Source organism: Fukomys damarensis, unplaced genomic scaffold (assembly GCF_012274545.1).
Source record: "Fukomys damarensis isolate Sample0158 unplaced genomic scaffold, DMR_v1.0_HiC HiC_scaffold_25, whole genome shotgun sequence".
In the NCBI taxonomy this organism is placed as follows: domain Eukaryota; kingdom Metazoa; phylum Chordata; class Mammalia; order Rodentia; family Bathyergidae; genus Fukomys; species Fukomys damarensis.
Genome location: NW_022900937.1, coordinates 33784856 through 33802365, shown reverse-complemented (window position 1 = coordinate 33802365; position 17510 = coordinate 33784856). Strand labels below are relative to the sequence as shown.

General features: G+C 50.0%; 2 protein-coding genes across 6 annotated transcripts in view; one reads left to right on the top strand and one right to left on the bottom strand.

Annotated features, from left to right (window-relative positions):
• Positions 1–13771, bottom strand: part of Trappc12 (trafficking protein particle complex 12) — a 35313-nt gene extending 21542 nt beyond the window's left edge. The window contains exons 1-3 of one of the 3 annotated variants that reach the window (XM_010629101.2): positions 13591–13771; positions 9737–10982; positions 4531–4647 (exon numbers count right to left, since the gene is read on the bottom strand). In XM_010629101.2, coding sequence (XP_010627403.1) covers positions 4531–4647; positions 9737–10978 — 1359 coding nt within the window. In that variant the 5' untranslated portion in view covers positions 10979–10982; positions 13591–13771. Of the gene's footprint in view, positions 1–4530; positions 4648–9736; positions 10983–12777; positions 13230–13590 lie in introns of those variants that run through there. The other 2 variants (XM_010629099.3, XM_010629100.3) reach the window with 2 other exon arrangements.
• Eipr1 (EARP complex and GARP complex interacting protein 1) overlaps positions 13323–17510 on the top strand; it is a 98339-nt gene continuing 94151 nt past the window's right edge. For 2 of the 3 annotated variants that reach the window (XM_010629105.3, XM_010629103.3), the window contains exon 1: positions 13323–13519. In XM_010629105.3, coding sequence (XP_010627407.1) covers positions 13478–13519 — 42 coding nt within the window. In that variant the 5' untranslated portion in view covers positions 13323–13477. Of the gene's footprint in view, positions 13520–13684; positions 13767–17510 lie in introns of those variants that run through there. The other variant, XM_010629104.2, reaches the window with a different exon arrangement.

Genomic DNA, 17510 nt, shown 5'->3' with positions numbered 1-17510 from the left:
TTATATATATATATATTTTTTTTTTTTAGACAGGGACTCAGGCTAACCTTGAACTCACTCTGTCAGTCTGTTCAGGCTGGCCTCAAACTCGTGGCAATCCCCCTGCCTCAGTCTCCCCAGTGCTGGGATTAAGGCTTATGCTACCACCCCCGGCCAAACATTCTTGAACATGCCTTTTTACGCCTATGTACAAAGGGTTCCTTAAGAGAATACACTGCAAGTGGGATTGTGGGATCAAAGGTTGTACAAAGTACTTATTTTATTAGCTATTGTTCAATCATTACACAAAGCAGCTGTGTGCCAACTGGCACCGCCAACATATGACACGAGCACTTTTTCATCTGCACACCCTGAGGGAGAGGGTGAGCAGCTTTTCCACGCTCACCAGGCTGTCTGGCTCTGGAAACTGCTTTTTCCTATCCTTTGTTTTCTATGGGGCAATTTCATTTCCTTATTAATTTGAGGAAGTCCTTTATATCCTAGATACAAATCTTTTGACACTTACGGGTATTTCAAACATTTTATTCTATCTGTAACTCCTCTTTAAATGGGCTGGGGATGGTGGCACGGACCTGTAATTCCAGCACTGAGGCAGGGAGCATCCCTGTGAGTTCAACGCCAACGTGAACTACATGGCGAGACATGGTCTCAAAAACCAACCAAAACAAGAAAAGTCTCTGTCATTTATACTGTATGAAATTGAAAAAAAAATCTGATTTAGAGGTCTACTTTTCCCATTTAATTACCCAATTAAATCAGCACTACTGTTTATTGATTAGCTCCTTTCCTAATAACCTGTAATTCCCGGGTGGGTCCACACACGAGTGCGTGTCTCTGCTGTTCTTTCTCCGGCCTGATGGGGTTGGTGTGGTGACCGAGAGGCCCTGCCCGCCCCTGCCTTTCCCCTGCTTCCGGGCAGGTGTGTGCGTGGGCCCGCGGCTCGCTCCTCCCCTCCGCAGCTCTTCCGGGGCCACTGCCCTGGCACCGCAGGAGGAGGGTGCTGCCTGCCTGTCCCTCCCGGGGGCGCTGCTTGCAGGATCTGCCCTGCCCGCTGTGAGAAGAGACGCCGGCTTGTTTTCTCAGTGTGCTTTTTGCTATTTTCGCCTCGCTGTCCTCCACCTCTTGTTCCCTTTCCCACCGCTGCCCTCCACTGTCCACGTCAGGTGTCAGGAGTGTTCAGTGGAGAATTCACTCTTAAAATTAAGAGTTCAAAGCCTGCTGCATGGAGCTTTGAGCTTCAGGAGGAAATCTCATGCAACTCGCAATTACTGCGTGTGGAACTCTGATCAAGCCATACATGAAGAAAACAGCTACATTTAAGTAATGTCTAAATTTAAATAACTATTACTTTTTCCTTTTTTAATTTTGCTCGGTTTTTCTTCTCTCATTGAGTTTACTGGTACATTTTAGGTATACAGGACAGTTACATTCATCATTCTCATTTTTTCCCCTTGTCCCTGCCCTCCCTTCACCCTGTTCTTGGTTTTTGAGACAGAGTCTTACTCTGTTGCCCATGCTGGCCTCCAACTCACAGCAAACCTCCTGCCTCAGCCTTGGGGGTGCTAGGATCACGGGCCTGGGCCACCACACCTGGCCACTCTTGCCTATCTTAGGAAGTAAGACATAGACTCTCTTAGTAACACGAACATAGGGATTTTACAGCTCTCAGAAGATAAGAAAGTTATCCAGTAAAATCATGTTAACAGTATGTGCTTAACTCCTCTCCATCTAAGACTCAGAGAGAATCACCAATTCAACACGACACTATTAAAGTGATTAAAATGTCCTTCTCCACAGTCTGACATCCATTTCCCTATAAATTATAATGCCCCTGGCCCTGAAGACAATGGGAATTTTTTGGTCATAATTAAAATACTTGGGCAAAGCAATATTTAATCTTTTTATAAATGTAGTTCTCTCTCTTTTTAAAAAAATTTTTTTGAGACAGGGTCTCCCTGTGTTCAAGCTGGCCTCGAACTCGCGGTAGTCCTCCTGCGTCTGCCTCCCCAGTGCTGGGATGACAGGTGACCACGCCCAGCCATCTCATCTTAAATAAGTTCCCTCATGAGGACTCTGTTTTTGATTTTTTGGTACCGGGGATCATACTCAGGTCCTTGTGCTTGCAAGGCAGGAGGTAGAACCACTGACCTAAATCCCCGGCCCATGGACTCAATAGAATTTCTAATGCTCGGAAGTATTTTCAATATATAAAAAGACGATAAAAAGAAAACCTTTATGCATTATTTTTAATCTCACTAAAAAAAAAAAGATGAAATCATGTGTAGTTCAGCCTCTTACTCAGGATGAAGTACTACTGTGCAGCACTTCTCAGACCAAATAAAGGAAGGAGAACAAACTCTTGCCCAAGGAATAGTCTACTCACTCATACCAGCCACACAAATGGTCACCTTTTAAGACATATAACTTCATTAACCAATTATGAAATTATAAAGCATACAGGCCTTTAACTTAGTTGTCTTGCACTAATCCCCTTCCCCCACGTTTTTGAGAGGTGAGGTCTTGCTATATTGCCCAAGCTGGCCTTGAACTCACAATCTTCCTGCCTCAGCCTCCTGAGCAACTGGGACTACAGGTGTATGCCAACATGTCAGGCTGTTCCCCTGGCACCCCCCCCTCGCCGCTTTTGTACCAGGGATAGAACTTGAGTCCTTGCCCTTGCGAGGCAGGTGGTGGCACAACTGAGCAAAATCCCCGGCTCCCCTGCCCTTTTAAAAAATGAAATATCTCCATCTTTTTCTTTCCTAAAGCTTTTTAATCACAGAAATAATCGCAAAATCACTTTAGCAAAAGAAACTGTATGAATCATTTGATTGACATTCACTAAAAATTAAGCTTAATTGTTACGTGTACAGTGTCTGTCATCTGCCCACGAATACGACTATTTGACTTTCTGTGGACACATGTTTCCACGACGTGATGCTAGATGCTGGGAAAGGGCAGCCTGCGTGGTCCCGGTGGTTCAGAGACCCATGTAGCACATCCTTCTGTGCGACTCTGCACGGGGACACCTGAATGACGGCCCAGTGTGCAGAGGGGAGCAGAGGGGAAAGAACAAGGTGTCTGAGGCCCCTGCACCCCTCTGTAGTGAGCAGGTGGGTGGGCACTGTGCCTGGGGCAACAGACCCTCAAATGCCCACGGTTAGAGACCTGGGCCACAGGGAGCTGCTGGCCAGAAGTGGAAAAGCAGCTCCTCTCGGGGGCTGGGAGGGGAAAGGAAGTCAAGGTCACTGCCAAGGACCAGGGGCTGCAGCAGGTAGCCTGGCTCTGCAGACAAGAGGGCTTCTCATGGGGTGCTGAAGCCAGGGAACTGCACATGGCTGGAATTATGCTGCTGTGCTGATGTCACTGGTAAAGGCTGAGAAACCCTCCCACCTGTGGTCTGGTTCAGGACCTGTGATTTCTAGCACCAAGAGTGCATCCTGGGTACCTAACTCGCCAATCCTGAGCTAGCTGCAGAGCTGATATAACATGGAGAGGATAAGGATTATCCTCCTCTGGGTTTTACCGTAAGATGTGTATGCAAGTTAGTCATTTGGCTGTCACTGCTGGAATACGAAACTCAGGCAAAGTGGAGATGAGCCAGAGCTTCTCTCAAATAATCCTAGAAACTTCCTCTGTCAGGTTTTAGTTCCCAGGCTAACCTCCGCTCCTTACCTAAGTGGGCTACAAAGCTGAATCCTCCGGGTGTCTCTAAGCTTCTCAGCTATTACATCTTTAGGAATCGAAACTTGCTCAAAATAGGTGAAACCAGGAGAAAAGCAAAAGGAATCAGTTACAACTGAGAAAAACAAGACAGGGGCTCTTGGACTCCTTGCTCCTAGAGCACCACACTTTTTCAAGTCCCACTGAGTGTGCTCAGTGCCGGGAGCTAAATCCTCTCCATCGGCACCAGGCACAGCTGGGCCAAGGGGAGGAGCTGACCCATGGGGAGGAAATGCGTCTGCAATGTGGCCGTCACCCGAGGACACCGCACACCAGAAGGCCACCTCGGCGTTTCTACACGAAGCCCAGGTGGTAAACTTCTGGTACTTTTTCCCTGATAGCCTGGAAATGCAACTCAATGATACTAAAGGTCTCTTCGAGACTATGACCCCACGGGACCAAATGACCATGTGCAGCGTGGTGATCCGGGATTAGTGGATTACACAAATCTCTCCACAGAGCACATGACACAGTTGAGAAATGCTTAGGAATCAGCCCATTCGCTAAAGAACCTTCTCTATCAAATGGAAAAAGTGGAGTATATTCTACGAAGAGCATTAAGTCACTCTCTTTTTATTACATTTGATGAAGCACGCCTGGTCCAAGTATGAGCTGCTTCAAGTCGTTCGATCAGTTTTTAAAAAGTGGCTTTTTAATTAGACTTAAAATCATCAAGGTGTTGAAATAAAGCTTCTTACTGCACAGGGCTGGAATCTAATCCAATAGCATCTTATTTCTGGGCAAGTGCATCTGGCGATCTCTCCAGAGTGACTGGCCTCTGGGGGCAGTCAGAGAGTGGTTACTTACGATGAGCTGCCTCAGCCCCATGAAGGACTGCTCCACCGAGCCTGCAGTCAGGACCTGCCTCTTGGCTGCCGCCTTCTCACCCAGGAAGCGGAGCATCAGGTCTTTCACAGCATCTCCCTGGGAAGAGGGCAACAAAGTGTTACTGAGGCATCGCCAAGAGCTCCTCTCACTGCACCAAGTGAGAATCGTGTTCTTGGAGACCCTGAAGAACAGTGTGTTTTTAGAGGCACTCTTTAGCGAGCGGGGGAATGGTAAGTCACCCCATCTGTACCAGGCTCACGGCAAGAGGTGAAGCCAGGCTTCCGGCAAGCGTGAGGTGACACTGGAAAGAGCATCTGCGTGGCCTGAACAGAGCTCTGCCCGAGCCGTATGTGTACCCGCAGCACGGGCCTCCAGGCCGAAGGAGCCATCACTGTCCACCACACTGGGTCACAGCCAGGCTCCAGCCTGCACGGTCACCTGCATTCCCCTGCACTGGGCCACCCCCACCCGCTGGCCTGACTCCTCGTATCCTACCCACCCGCGCTGGCACCTGATGCCTGCCACCTACTTCAGAGAGAAGCCATCAAAGGGTGGGGGGGGGTGGGAAAGGCACACTTGTGTGAGCTCTGTGGCCCAGGAGAGATGCACCAGACCTGGGGTGGCAGGGACCACCTCAAAGGGGACAGAAGCACGGGCTGGGCCCCCGCAGTAGCCCAGGCAATGAGTACATGTGAGCCAGCACGGCCCCTGCAGCTGCAGGAGGAAGGTCAAGTGCTCCGAGCTGGGAGTTATTGGGTCACATGCCATGTGGGGATGCCCTGTGACGATGCACAGGTCTTGGTGTCAGGGGAGGGGAGCCCTGCTAGCAGCTGAACCCAGCACCCTATGGTCAGTACCAAGGGCAGTCACCAGGGTCCCAAGCCACAGCTGCAGCCCCCATGAGAACAAGCCCAGGAATCCAGGACAAACAGCAGCGACAGGACAGAGCTCTGGACACCGCTCTCCCTTCCGTGGCCCTGGTGGAGGCGCTGGCGGTGGGAGCAGCAGTTCTGAGTCCCCGAAATGCCTCAAGGCCAGCACAGCCCGAGGTGCCCCGCACTCCCCGCCACACACTCTGGGTATCCAGGGGTCACCTGCTGGCCTGGGGCAGCTGCTGACAAAGGGACACAGAGCAAAGGGCCCAAAGTCTGCAGGTGACTAAAAACAGATACCTAAACTGGGCCACACCCGGGCGAGGTGACAAAGCCTGGATCCCTTGTCAGCTGGGAGCCCATGTCCAGCACAGGAGAGCAAACGCAGCTCCAGAGGATGCAGACCCAGAGGACCCGCATCCTGCATGGACTGCACCTTCCCATCACCCTCCTGCTCTGTTGGAAAAGAAAGCACAGAAGCAGAGCTCCTTCCAGACAAGGTTACTGGAATCCTTTGCTATCTTTCAAACGGTGACACTTCAAAGAAAGCAGCAGCTAGAGCGTGTGAGTGAGAGAGGCAGCAAGGCACCGTCTGTCAGCACCTTCCGGAGTAGAGGATAGCGACAGCCAGAGGCAGCAGGACCCACCGGCTCCGGATTTCTGCAGAAAGAGGCCCAGTTCTGCATTTTCCGGCACCGAGCCACAGCACCGACAAGCATCAACTGTGCAATTTCTGCTTTTAGAGAATTAAGTGGAACACGTCAGTATCAGAGCCACTAAAAGCAGCCAGCTAAGTGACTGAGGAGCAGTCATTTAAGGGCAAAATAAACTGGGTGTGGTGGCACACGCCTGTAATCCCAGCACTCAGGAGGCTGAGGCAGGAGGATGTTGTGGGTTTGAGACCAGCCTGGGCTACGTAGTGAGCTCCAGGTCAATCTTAACTACATAGTGAGACCCTGTCTCAAAACAAAACAAAACAAAACAAGAAAACCCCACCAAAAAACAAACGACAACAACAACAAAATTAAAGGGCAAAATACAAAGAAATCAAACACACGGCTCCAAAGAGATTTGCACAAACTCAATGTGAATGAGACCAAGGGCATTCCTGGAGTGAGTGAGGCAAAGAGCAAATACATCCCGATGCCCAGGAGGGAGGACCGCTTGGATTCTTCCATCCCAGTGCCATTCCTGATCGGTGAGACCACACTGCAGAAGTCTTCGCCCTTAAAATTCTCTTAGTCAACATTTTAGGCACCATGGGATGTCCCTGGGGTAGGAATGTTTGTACGACGACCAGTGTCGCACTGGGAAAGACGTGAGCACACATCTGAAAACTCCTGCTGTGCCACCGAGCAGAAGTGGTCAAGGCACACGGGCTCAAGGGATTGTGTACTGCGCATCCCTGTGGCTGCTGGGGCAAGGACAGGAAGCTTTCCCCAGTGTTACAGATGTCCCAAAGCCACATGTGCTCAGAGGTGGAGCTCTGAGGTTTCCAAAATAAGCATTGCGAATTCCCAGAGGTATGGAGAGCCTACCTAGCACTCGGGGCAGGGTCTCCTGGCCCTCTCTGCACAGGCTCTGAAAATGCACCACAGACCTGGCTGCTGGACACAGGCCCCAGAGCCCCTGGAGCCCCCGAGGCCAGGAGGGGAGTAACTGAAGCTTTATGCCAGGGATTAGGGATCTCAGAGTACAGGGCTCTTATTGTCCACAGGAGCCGCTAGCTGCCATTGCATCTGGGTTAATCCCAGATGCTTTTCAACTCGCAAATGAGATTTTTTTTTTTGTACCAGGGATTGAACTCAGGTCCTTACACTTGCAAGGCAGGCTTAGGAGGGCAGAGAGAGATGTCTGTAGCAATGCCTGTTAGTCTCAAGCCACACTAAAGACACGTTCAGCACATGAATGTTTTGGAGAGATGATCACATAAAATATTTAAAATCTGAACGCCTGTGAGCGCATACAGCTATTATTTGGAAGTAATTAACCTCACTTCCACGGGTGTCACTGTCCCTTTCCTAGTCCATTCGGCACGCATGGGCCTCCATGACCAAAGTCCCTTCTGCGCACAGGGCCGAGGACCTCATCCACCCGACAGGAAATGGGAAGAAATTCTACTGAGCGGGCCGTGGGTCTCCTTTGGGATTTGGGAAGAGAGACACACACAGGATGGGAAGCCAGGAACGGAGGTGCCGGGCTCACCCTCGCCGCCCCAGGAGTCTGTAATCATGCCTGCCATCCAGTTCGGCAACAAACCAACACCGGCATGTAAGTGAATTACTCTCATACACACATTCGCAAATATTTTATCTGACTATGCATGCCACCTGCTGACAATCTGACTTCCAGATTTAACAAGAGAGCAAGAGCTTCGCTACGTATTGTGTTTTAACATCTTTTAAAAATGTGTTTTTTAAAAGTTTTATTTTATAGCAGTTTTAGGTTTGTGGCAAAACTGAGCAGAAGGTGCAAAGGCTTTCCCTAAACCCCCAGGCCCCACAGTCTTTCCTGTTACCAACATCCCCACAACATCTACTACTGAGGATGAACTATTTGACACCTCACCATCACCCTCACCCGAAGTCCACAGCTGACGTTAGTGTTCACTCTGGGTACTGGGATTGAGCGTGTTTGGAAGAAGGAATACTGACGTGTGTCCATCATCACAGCACCGCACATGAGAGTCTCACTGACCTAACGACCCTGCGTTCCACCTACTCATCTCCTCCCTGCTCCCAAGCCCTGGCATCATTTCCAATACCCACACAAAGCCAGGTGTGGTGGTGCATGCCAGGTATCCCAGCACTTAGGAGGCTGAGGCAGGAGGATCACCATGAGTCTGTGGCCAGCTTGGGCTACACAGCAAGACCCTATTTATTTCAGGAACCTGGGAGGCCCGGCTTCCTGTAAGGGCCCAGGGCCACCCCAAAGTAGGTTCCCTGCTCCCAACCAAGGTACACATGCCGGGAACAACACCGCGATGGGTCTTGGTGGTATCTGCTGCAGTCAGTAGGAGAATCTGTGCACTGCAAGGGTGTCTAGAGGAGTTGTGGAGTGTGCTGCAGCCAGGGCCCTGGGAAGGAAGAGATACCACAACGTGCAAGGCTGCGGGTATCGGTGTTGAACCATGGAGAGCAGCCGCGTGACCTGCATGCAGCAAACCTGCAGGCACTGCCAGGCCGGGCCTCCCTAAAACCTGGGGCCATCTCAGCCACAGTGTGCAGGAGGCCAGACTGGGTCTTTAGGGTTTAACATTGGCCCTACCTGTCTTGTTTTGGGAAGGCTGTTCCTTTTTTTGCTTCCCTACTTCTCCTGTTTGGAAAAAGGATGTTATCTTGTGTCCGTCTCACCACTGCATTGTATTTATTTGTTTTTGTTTTTTGAGGGGTGTGTGTATCTTGCTATGTAGTTCAGGCTGGCCTGGAACTATAAGTGATCCTCCTGCCTCATCCTCCTAAGTGCTGGGATTCCTCCTGAGTACTCAGGAGTGCCAGAATCACAGGTGTGCACCACCATGCCCAGCCCCAACACTATTTTTTTTGGGGGGGGTCCCAGGGATCGAACTTGGGACCTTGTGGCTGCAAGGCAAGCAGTGGAACCACTGAGCTAAATCCCCAGCCCCTCAACACTATTTTAAGAAGTGGATGACAGCTGGGCATGGTGAGGCATGCCTGTAATCCAGCACTCTGGGAGGCTGAGGCAGGAGGATCAATGCGAGTTTCTTTATTAAGTAAACAGCCTCAAGTGTTTTTTTACAGTAATGGAAAAACTAATACAAACCTAGTAAAAATCCTCTATATCGTGTATGATTTATGTAAATATAAACACATTTTCGATATTAAAAAAATAAAAGGATGTATCATGTAATAGAGTTCAAATGTCAAAAGTAAATTGATCTCACAAAGTGTAGAGGTACTTCAGAGAATTAGGACAGAATGATCTACTTGCTAGTATTTCTATGACTCTGAAGTGTATTATAGTACTAGGGAAATCAACAGAGCTCCTAATAATTTAGAATAAAATACAGACTCACTGGGCATGGTGGCACAAAACCCATAATCTCAGCATTTGAGAGGCTGAAGCAGGAGGATCACTGCTAGTTCAAGGCAAGTTTGAATTACCTCCTAAGACCGTGGCTCAAAAAAAAAAACAAGACAAAACAAAGCCCCAAACCAAAACAGAAATCTCAGTCAGAATCTCAGGAATCCCAGGATAAAGAGTTCTCCACCCTCTGAAAGGTGTTACATACATGTATTTCATAGAAATAATTGAAAAGGTCAAGATGTGAACAGAGCAGCACCCCACCCTACCTGGATGTTGTCGAACTTGAGGCCCGGCATGGTGAGGTTGTCTATGAACACAGCGCTATACTGCTGTGCTGCTACTGAGGTCAGGACGCTTCTGGTCCCCGGGCTGGGAAGCCAGGCATCACTCCTGCGGTGCATTTCACTCAAGCTCAAGGCTGTGGCAAAAGGGTCGTCCCTCCCTGCAAACACGGCCTGGATCTGTGAGAATGGTTTCGGGGACTCAGGGATTTCCAGGGAAGCCATAGAAACCCCCAACTCTGATCTGTCCAGCCCTGCAGAGTAAGATGAGGTGGGAGACTCCGGACACCTGTCTCCCACCGGCGTGCAGAGAGGGGACAACTCCTGCGGAGCCGAGGCGCCTGCGTTGGGGTTACTGACGGAAATGAAGGTAGAAGTGGTGAAGGAATCAAAGAAGTCGGAGGCCAAGGAATTCGTGCTGATAGTATCTCCAAAAAATTTACTCAGGCTGGGGCTGGGCTGGACCACCTGAGGAGGGGTCTTGGCTGATGCCTCGCTGGCACTGCTGAAGCTTGGCGATTTCACCATCTGAGACTCGAAGCCGTCCTGCAGGAACAGGTGTGGCTGGGAGCCAGCTGGGCTCACCTGGCTGAAGATGGTGCACACTGGCACAGGCTGGTCTTTGGGAGACTGACCCTGACCGGAAGACACTGTGGACACTTGCGCTTCTGGGCCCGCCTTCTCCTCCCCGGGCGCCCAGCCGTGCAGGCTGCCTTCCTCGTCCTCCAACGCAGGCTGCCCCTTGGCTTCCTCCTGGGTGGCGCCTTCTTTCACAGATGTTCTGCTGTCGGGTGTCATGTCGGACGGGTCTCGCCGGGGGTCGTCCCCGTCAGTGTCACTGTCCGGACTCAGAGTGTCCATCTCCTCCTTATCTGTGACGCCGTCCAGTCCGTGATCAGTGGTGCCTTCCAGGGACTGCACAGCATCGCCATCGCCGCCGCCGCCGCCGCCGCCGCCGCCGTCGTCTTCGCTGTCGTTGGGTGAGTCTGAGATCAGCACACTCTCCATCAGGTGCTCACTCAGCTTATCTGCAAAGTGGTTCCAGTCTTCTGATATGGGCTCATTCTCCTCTGACCCAAACTCATCTCCTCCGAGATCAATGGTTTCCTCGTGGTAGGGAAGCTGGCCCTGTTCCTCCCGAGGAACCACAACCACGCCCTCAGCTCCCACAGGGGCCAAGGGAGACGCCTCCGCCAGGCCCCGTTCACCGCAATTACTGTCCTCCATGTCCCTGAAACAAAGACAATCACAAATCCCTAGTCAGCAGTCTGTGCCAGGTATTAAGCTACTCGATCTTGCTTTTGAGCATGCCCCTAGAACTTGGGAAGCTAAGGCAAGAGGATTGGTGCAAGTTCAAGGCCAGCCTGGACTACATAGCAAGACCTCATCTCAAAAATTTTTTTTATGGTTTAAATATGCAAATGATATCGCTTCTCGGCCTTTTGGTTAAGATGAAGTGTAATATGCAAATGGTTCAAAATTTAGAAACTTTCATTCTCCACTCTTTTATATTAAATTGTGGCAAAATGCCCCCAAAATTGAATGTCCTACCCATTTCTGTTTATTGGCTTTTGTTTTTTTGAGACAGGGTCTCACTATGTAGTTCAGGCCAGTCTTGAACTCCCTATGTACCCCAGGCAGGCCTCAAACTCTTGGCAATGCTCCTGCCTCAGCCTCCTGAGTGCTGGCATCACAGGTGTGTGCCACCACGCCCAGCTTTCATCTTAGCCATTTCTAAATGTAGTAGTGCTACTACATCCTCATTCCTTTGTAACCAATCTTAAAGCTTTGTATTTTGCAAAACTAAATTTTTATACTCCTAACTTCCCTTATATCCATCTCCAGGCAGCCATTATTCTACCTTTTACTTCTTTAAATTTCACTAGGAAACTTACGTTAAGTGGAAATGTACAATATTTGTCTTTCTGTAACCTGGCATATTTTATTAGCATCATAACCTCAAGGTTTATCCAGGTCGTACCATGTGTCAGAATTTGCTCCCTTAAATGGACGAATAACTTCCCCTTGCAGCCAGGTGTGGTGGTGCCTGCAGGGGGAGGATCACTGCAAGTTCCAGGCCAGTTTTTGGGTAAACCGTGAGTTCAAGGTCAGCCTGAACTGCATAGCGAGCCCTGTCTCAAAAAAATAAAAACATAATCCGCCGCATGTGTAGAGCACGCTCTGTTTATCTACTGACTTGTTCATGGATGTTTAAGTTGTTCCTCCTTTTAACTACTATAAGTACTGCTGCTGAGAACGTGGTGTACGACTATCTCTGAGACCTTGCTTTGGCTCTTTTGTGTATGGATCCAGAAGAGGAATTGCTGGACCATATGGAGGGATTGCAAGTTTTTTGTAGCAGCAGACATAACATTCCTACCAATAAGCAGGGCACAAGTGGCCCAATTTCTCCACATTCTCACCCTCCCTTGCTAGTTTTTGGTTCTATTCTTCTTTAAACCAGTACCCATAGTAATATGTGTTGGAGTTCTAGCTCTCAAAACATTGTTTATTCTTTAAGACTAGGCTGAAGTCCCCCTCTTCCTTGAAGACCTCCCAAGGCGCTCTGATCCACTGTCATCTCTCACCCTGTCCCTCGGAGCTTGTAATATTGTCTGCGACTCCTGGTAACTGGAGGCAGCGGTAATAGCACAAGCAAAAGTGACACACTAAGAAAACAGCAAACACCGATAACAGCAAACTAGGCGACCACTTCCGGCATCTCCTTTGTGCCTGGTGACGCAGTACGTGTGCATCCACAGCTGGTCCTCAGCTACAGCTGCTAGGATGCTCCTCGAGGAAACAGGCTGAGCTATGCAGCTGCATCAAAGGCATACAGCGAGCTTAATTCACGAGCCGGGACCAGCTGAATCCAGAAACCAGCCAGCCCTGCCTGAGGGCACAGAAAACGACAGAAACGGGACGGGACCCGAGACGACACTGCGTCTGCGGGAAGGGTCCTAGGCTGGCAGGCTCTCAGCTGGCACTGCCCAACCTCTCCTGGCCACCGCGGCGCTGAGCCTCACCTGCCACCCGCCCCTAGGGCTGGGGAACGGGTCACCAGCAACCGCGACCCGGGTCCGGTGGACGCTGACAGTCCGGAAGTAGAGAAAAGCATCCGGCACAGCCCCACCCGCGGGTAGTGCGCCTGCGCATGCCGGTACTCAATGCCTACCTCCCCTGGCCGGGAGCCGCAAGGTACCAAAAAAAAAAAAAGGAAATGCAAAACTTTGTGCTTAAGGGTGGAGCGAAGACTCAATGACACGACAATGATCCAGTGCCGACAGTCCATCCCATTCTGTCCAGGGATGATGTGTGAGGAAGGCTACGCGAAGCACAGACATATCTGCGCTGTGCTTCAGCACACAGTCTCCCACCAGAACCTGGAACCCTAGCGCCGCCTCTCGCAAAGTCCCTGACTATTTCCTTCCGTCCGGACTCTCCTACCCAGAAGCCGCCATAACGGAGAACCCGGATGAAAGCCTAAATGGGCATGTTCCTGAGCCGTGCGCTGCTGTCATTGGCCGCTCTCAAGGACCATACTGATGACGATGTAAGGAAATAGGAAGCGAATCCTACGGAAACTGCTCTGGGCCAAAAATAGTGAATTCAGAGTTTGTGGCTCTAGACAGGCAAGGAATGGACGCTGCGTCAGCGCCGACGTGGAACGCGCAGGCTCTAGGGAAGATTTGAGCGCCTGAGCCGCAGGCTGTTCACTCTTGCAGCATGGAGGACGATGCGCCGGTCATCTACGGCTTAGAGTTCCAGGTGGGCTACGAGAGGGTGGCAGATATGCTCATCCCGCCCCTGACGGCACGCGGGAAACAACGGTTACTTACGGCGCTTGTTATCTCCCGATGCCTGATCTCAGCGGGGGAAAAGCCTTCCTGGGCGAATTGGGCGCAGGCTGGGGCCGCAGGAGACCCTTGGGCCTGTCCTGGGAGCGGCTGATGGGCAGGGTGGTTCCTCCCTCCCCCGACCTGCGCTGGGCAGCTCACTGAAGATGTACGGAGATGTGGGTGTCCACGCCTTCCTCTGAGAATTGGAGTTCCTGAAGGCAGCAACAGGGTTTGGTTTTTTTAAAGGGTTTTAATGTTGACCACGCCCATAATCTCAGCATTTGGGTGGATGGAGCACGAGTATTGCCATGAGTTCGAGGCCAGCTTGGGATACATAGGGAATTCAAGGCCAGTCTGAATGAGAAAGCGAGACTCTTGTTTAACACAAGCAAGCAAACACACCATAAATTTAATGTTGAAAAGTTTTAAGTACACCGAAAATTTAAGGAGATCCACCAGAAGTTCTTGTGTTCCCTTGCTTTAACTTCCCCTAATGCCAACATCTTATATAACCACGGTACAGTACATTATAAAGGTTAGAGATTAACACCGACATAATACTTCAGCCACCGGCTTTACTTGGATTTCACTTGTTTTTCCACCACTGTCCTATTTCTCTTCCATCCTAACTTCTCCAGGATCTGTTCCCCATGGCTGTCATGTAGTAAGTGCTCAACAAATGATTAAGGCTAGAATGGATTCTGTGGTGTAGGCAGTGGAATGGCGATCCCGTGGGCAGTTTGGAAGTGCAGGAAGAAAGCTGGTGTAGGTAGAGTTGATAGGGAGGGAGAGCAAGGATGGGAAGGTGGGCAGGTGGGGCTTGTGCAGGGCTGATGAAAACCCTGTCCTGGTTCTGATCTGTTCAAGTAGCTTTTGAGAGTGTTGTGTTTGTGGTGCCCGGGGTCAGGGAGAGAGAGAGAAATAAAAACAGACACTGCTGCACAATGTACTTGGTGCCTAGTCAAGTGGGGCAGCGTGTGTCACAGATATAAAAGATCTTGACTTTGCCACAGCTTATGGTGAGAAAGCACCGGTGTTGCTAGGACCCCAGGAGTCGAAGTGCTGGGCCTCCTACTCCGTAACTGTGCAACCTGGGGCCTGAGTTTCCTTGCCAATAAAATGGGAAAGTCAGCCTCTACCCTGTGGCTGTGTGATCATTAAATGAGCTAATAATTTAACTCAAGGACCCCAAATGGTGCCAGGCGCTGCTGTGAGTGTAGATTGTGCTATGAGGTTGGATAGGCGGCCTTGTCTCACTCACAGGCCGGATGTCCCAAGCAGCAGTTATGGGGCACTGGCCTGTGTGTCTGATGCTGCTCCGCAGGAGACCGACACGGATTGTTTGGATAGGAAAGTGCTGAGCAGATGAGTGGTGTTAAACGAAGTTCTTAGGAGCCAGACTAATTCATTTTAAGGAAAGCTTTTCTAACCACTGCGATTACTTGTAAATGGGGCAGACAGCACCGGCAGTTTAGGACTGAGGTTGCTTAAGGCACAACTGACTCAACTGAGCGAGGGCACAAACGTTCATTGAGGAACTGCTGTGTGCGGATCAGTGTGCGTGGGCCAAACAGGCGCCGACCCTTTGAGAGCAAGGGCTGGTGTCAAAAATCTGTGCCAAGGAGTGAGACACAAACCTAGCTGCACTGTGCTTTTTTTTTGATATCTGGGATCGAGCTCAGGTCCTTGGGTTTGCAAGGCAGGTGGCAGAACCACTGAGCTAAATCCCCGGCCCTTCACCGTGCTTTTTAAAGGTTCGTTTCAGATTTGTTTGTTAAAATGCTTTCCTGCTTCCCTTTTTAAAAAGTGTCTTTTCTTCTGTGAGATTGAAGAAGATGGTTCCAAATTTATAATGCTTTCCTACAGCCATGTCAGCTCTCCTCTCTTGAAACAGGTACTCTGTTTAGACACCCCCCACCGCCTATTGTTGGTGGGGACACGAAGGACAGCTGGGCAGCAGGAATGTAGTTTTGCCGAGGAGTAGAGGTCTGAAGCTCTCACAGGCAAACAGCAGCCAACTCTCACCAACCTCGGTTTTTATTAGATGCATGCACAATACTTCCATGAGAATAAACAGTTAGTCCCTTACAGATTATCTCTAGCAAAGCATTAGAAAATATTTTTTATGAACACCCGGTTCTAGTTATTCACATACTTTCTCAAAGCAGACTGTTCCCAGAATGTTACCGGATTGTTCTCGAGACTGTGCAGCCTTGAACTTCTGAGTCGTGGTGCCGTATGCAGAACCACAACTGCAGTTCCTGTCCCAATCCATGTCCCCATGTAACCTCCTCCTCCACACCCGCCCGCTTGCTTGACCTCAATCATTTCCGCAGTTTGAATACCCGTTCATTGTCATCTGCCTTCCTGAATTACTCTTCTTTTTCAGGATGGCACTGGTTCCATTTATACTTATTTTACTTCTATTGTACAGCAGTGGCACTTAATTCTGCCTTCTGCCTAAAGTGGAGCTGGAGGGTGAATTTTGAGAAATGTTAACTTGTTTTTGTTTTTGTTTTTGGTACCGGGGATCAAACTCGGGTCCTTGCACTTGCGAGGTAGGCCACCGAACCACTGAGCTAAATCCCCGGCCCGAAATGTTAACTTGTTATTGTGGTCTAGGCAGCATTTTTACACTTGATCTTAGCCAAAAGGCCGAGACAGGATTAGGCAGCATTTTTGATACTTAATCATGGACTGGCTTGTCTTTTGGAGTCTTTGCCTCCTCTTATGAGAATCTACTTTTCTCTTTTTTTCTTTTTGGGACAGAGTCTTGCAATGTATCCCAGGCTGGCTTCGAACTCACAGCAATCCTCCTGTCTCAGCCTCCCAAGTGCAGGGGTTACAGGCATGTGCTGTCACCCTTGGCTGAGTGTCTGCATTTCTTTAGGGCAGGGATTATGCCTCACGCCTCGTGGGCACCTCTGCAGCATGTACAGAAAGGGCCACCACAGGCATAGTCAGCTTTCCGTCAGTGACTTGAAGCATAGCGAAGTCTTTTCACGTAAAATAATCATTCTGTTTCAAGTGAATTCTCTTCTGGGTCCTCTTTTTGGTTGACTTTCACGCTTGTGTCATCTGGGGTGATGGCGTGTATGTTCCTGTATTCGAAGCTCTCTGTCTTCCAGTCTGAAGGAGGGAGCTCTCCACGGCCTTCTCACCACCAGGTTGGGTTCCAGCTCTTGGAGCAGTGGGGGCCGTTTCTCTCAGGGCAGCCATGTCTCTTCCTTGCGAGCATCACTTCCTCCTGAGCCAGACGTTTAAGTCAGAACATAGCCCATATTCACGCCCCCAGCTTTTTGTATGGTTGTGCATGTCTTTGGTAGAAGGTGTGTAGATTCAAAAGGCCTTTATGGGTTTCATAGTTTTGAAGCGGCAGATGCTGTCCATGTACATCTGCGGGAGAGGCTGCAGGAATAGGGGCCATGGGGCCTTGAGATGCCTTGAAAGGCTGAATGGACATCTCCCAAAGCCAGAGAAAGTCAACACAGATTTAGTGGCTTAGGATAACACAGTTTCATAGCTCTCTAAGTCAGGAGCCCAACATGGGTCTCATTAGGCTGCAGTCAAGACCTCAGGAGTCTTTGTCCCTTGGGGGAGGCTCCAGGGAGAATCTGTGTCCTTCCTTATCTCCAGAGCCAGCAATGGCTCTGAGACTCTCGTGCTATCGCCTCTGATTCTCTATTTTGTTGTCATTTCTCTGTCACTGACTGCAGCCCAGAAATGTTTTCTGATTTCAAGGACCCATGTGATTAAGCGATCCAGGGTAATCTCTCCATCTCAAGTGCCATTACTTTGATTACACCCGAACAGTTCTCTTACCATGTGTGTGAACTTATGTATGTCCTCAGGGACGAGGACATGAGCATCTTTGTGGGCCTTACTGTGCCTATCACAGGGGCACGTGGGGACTTGACATG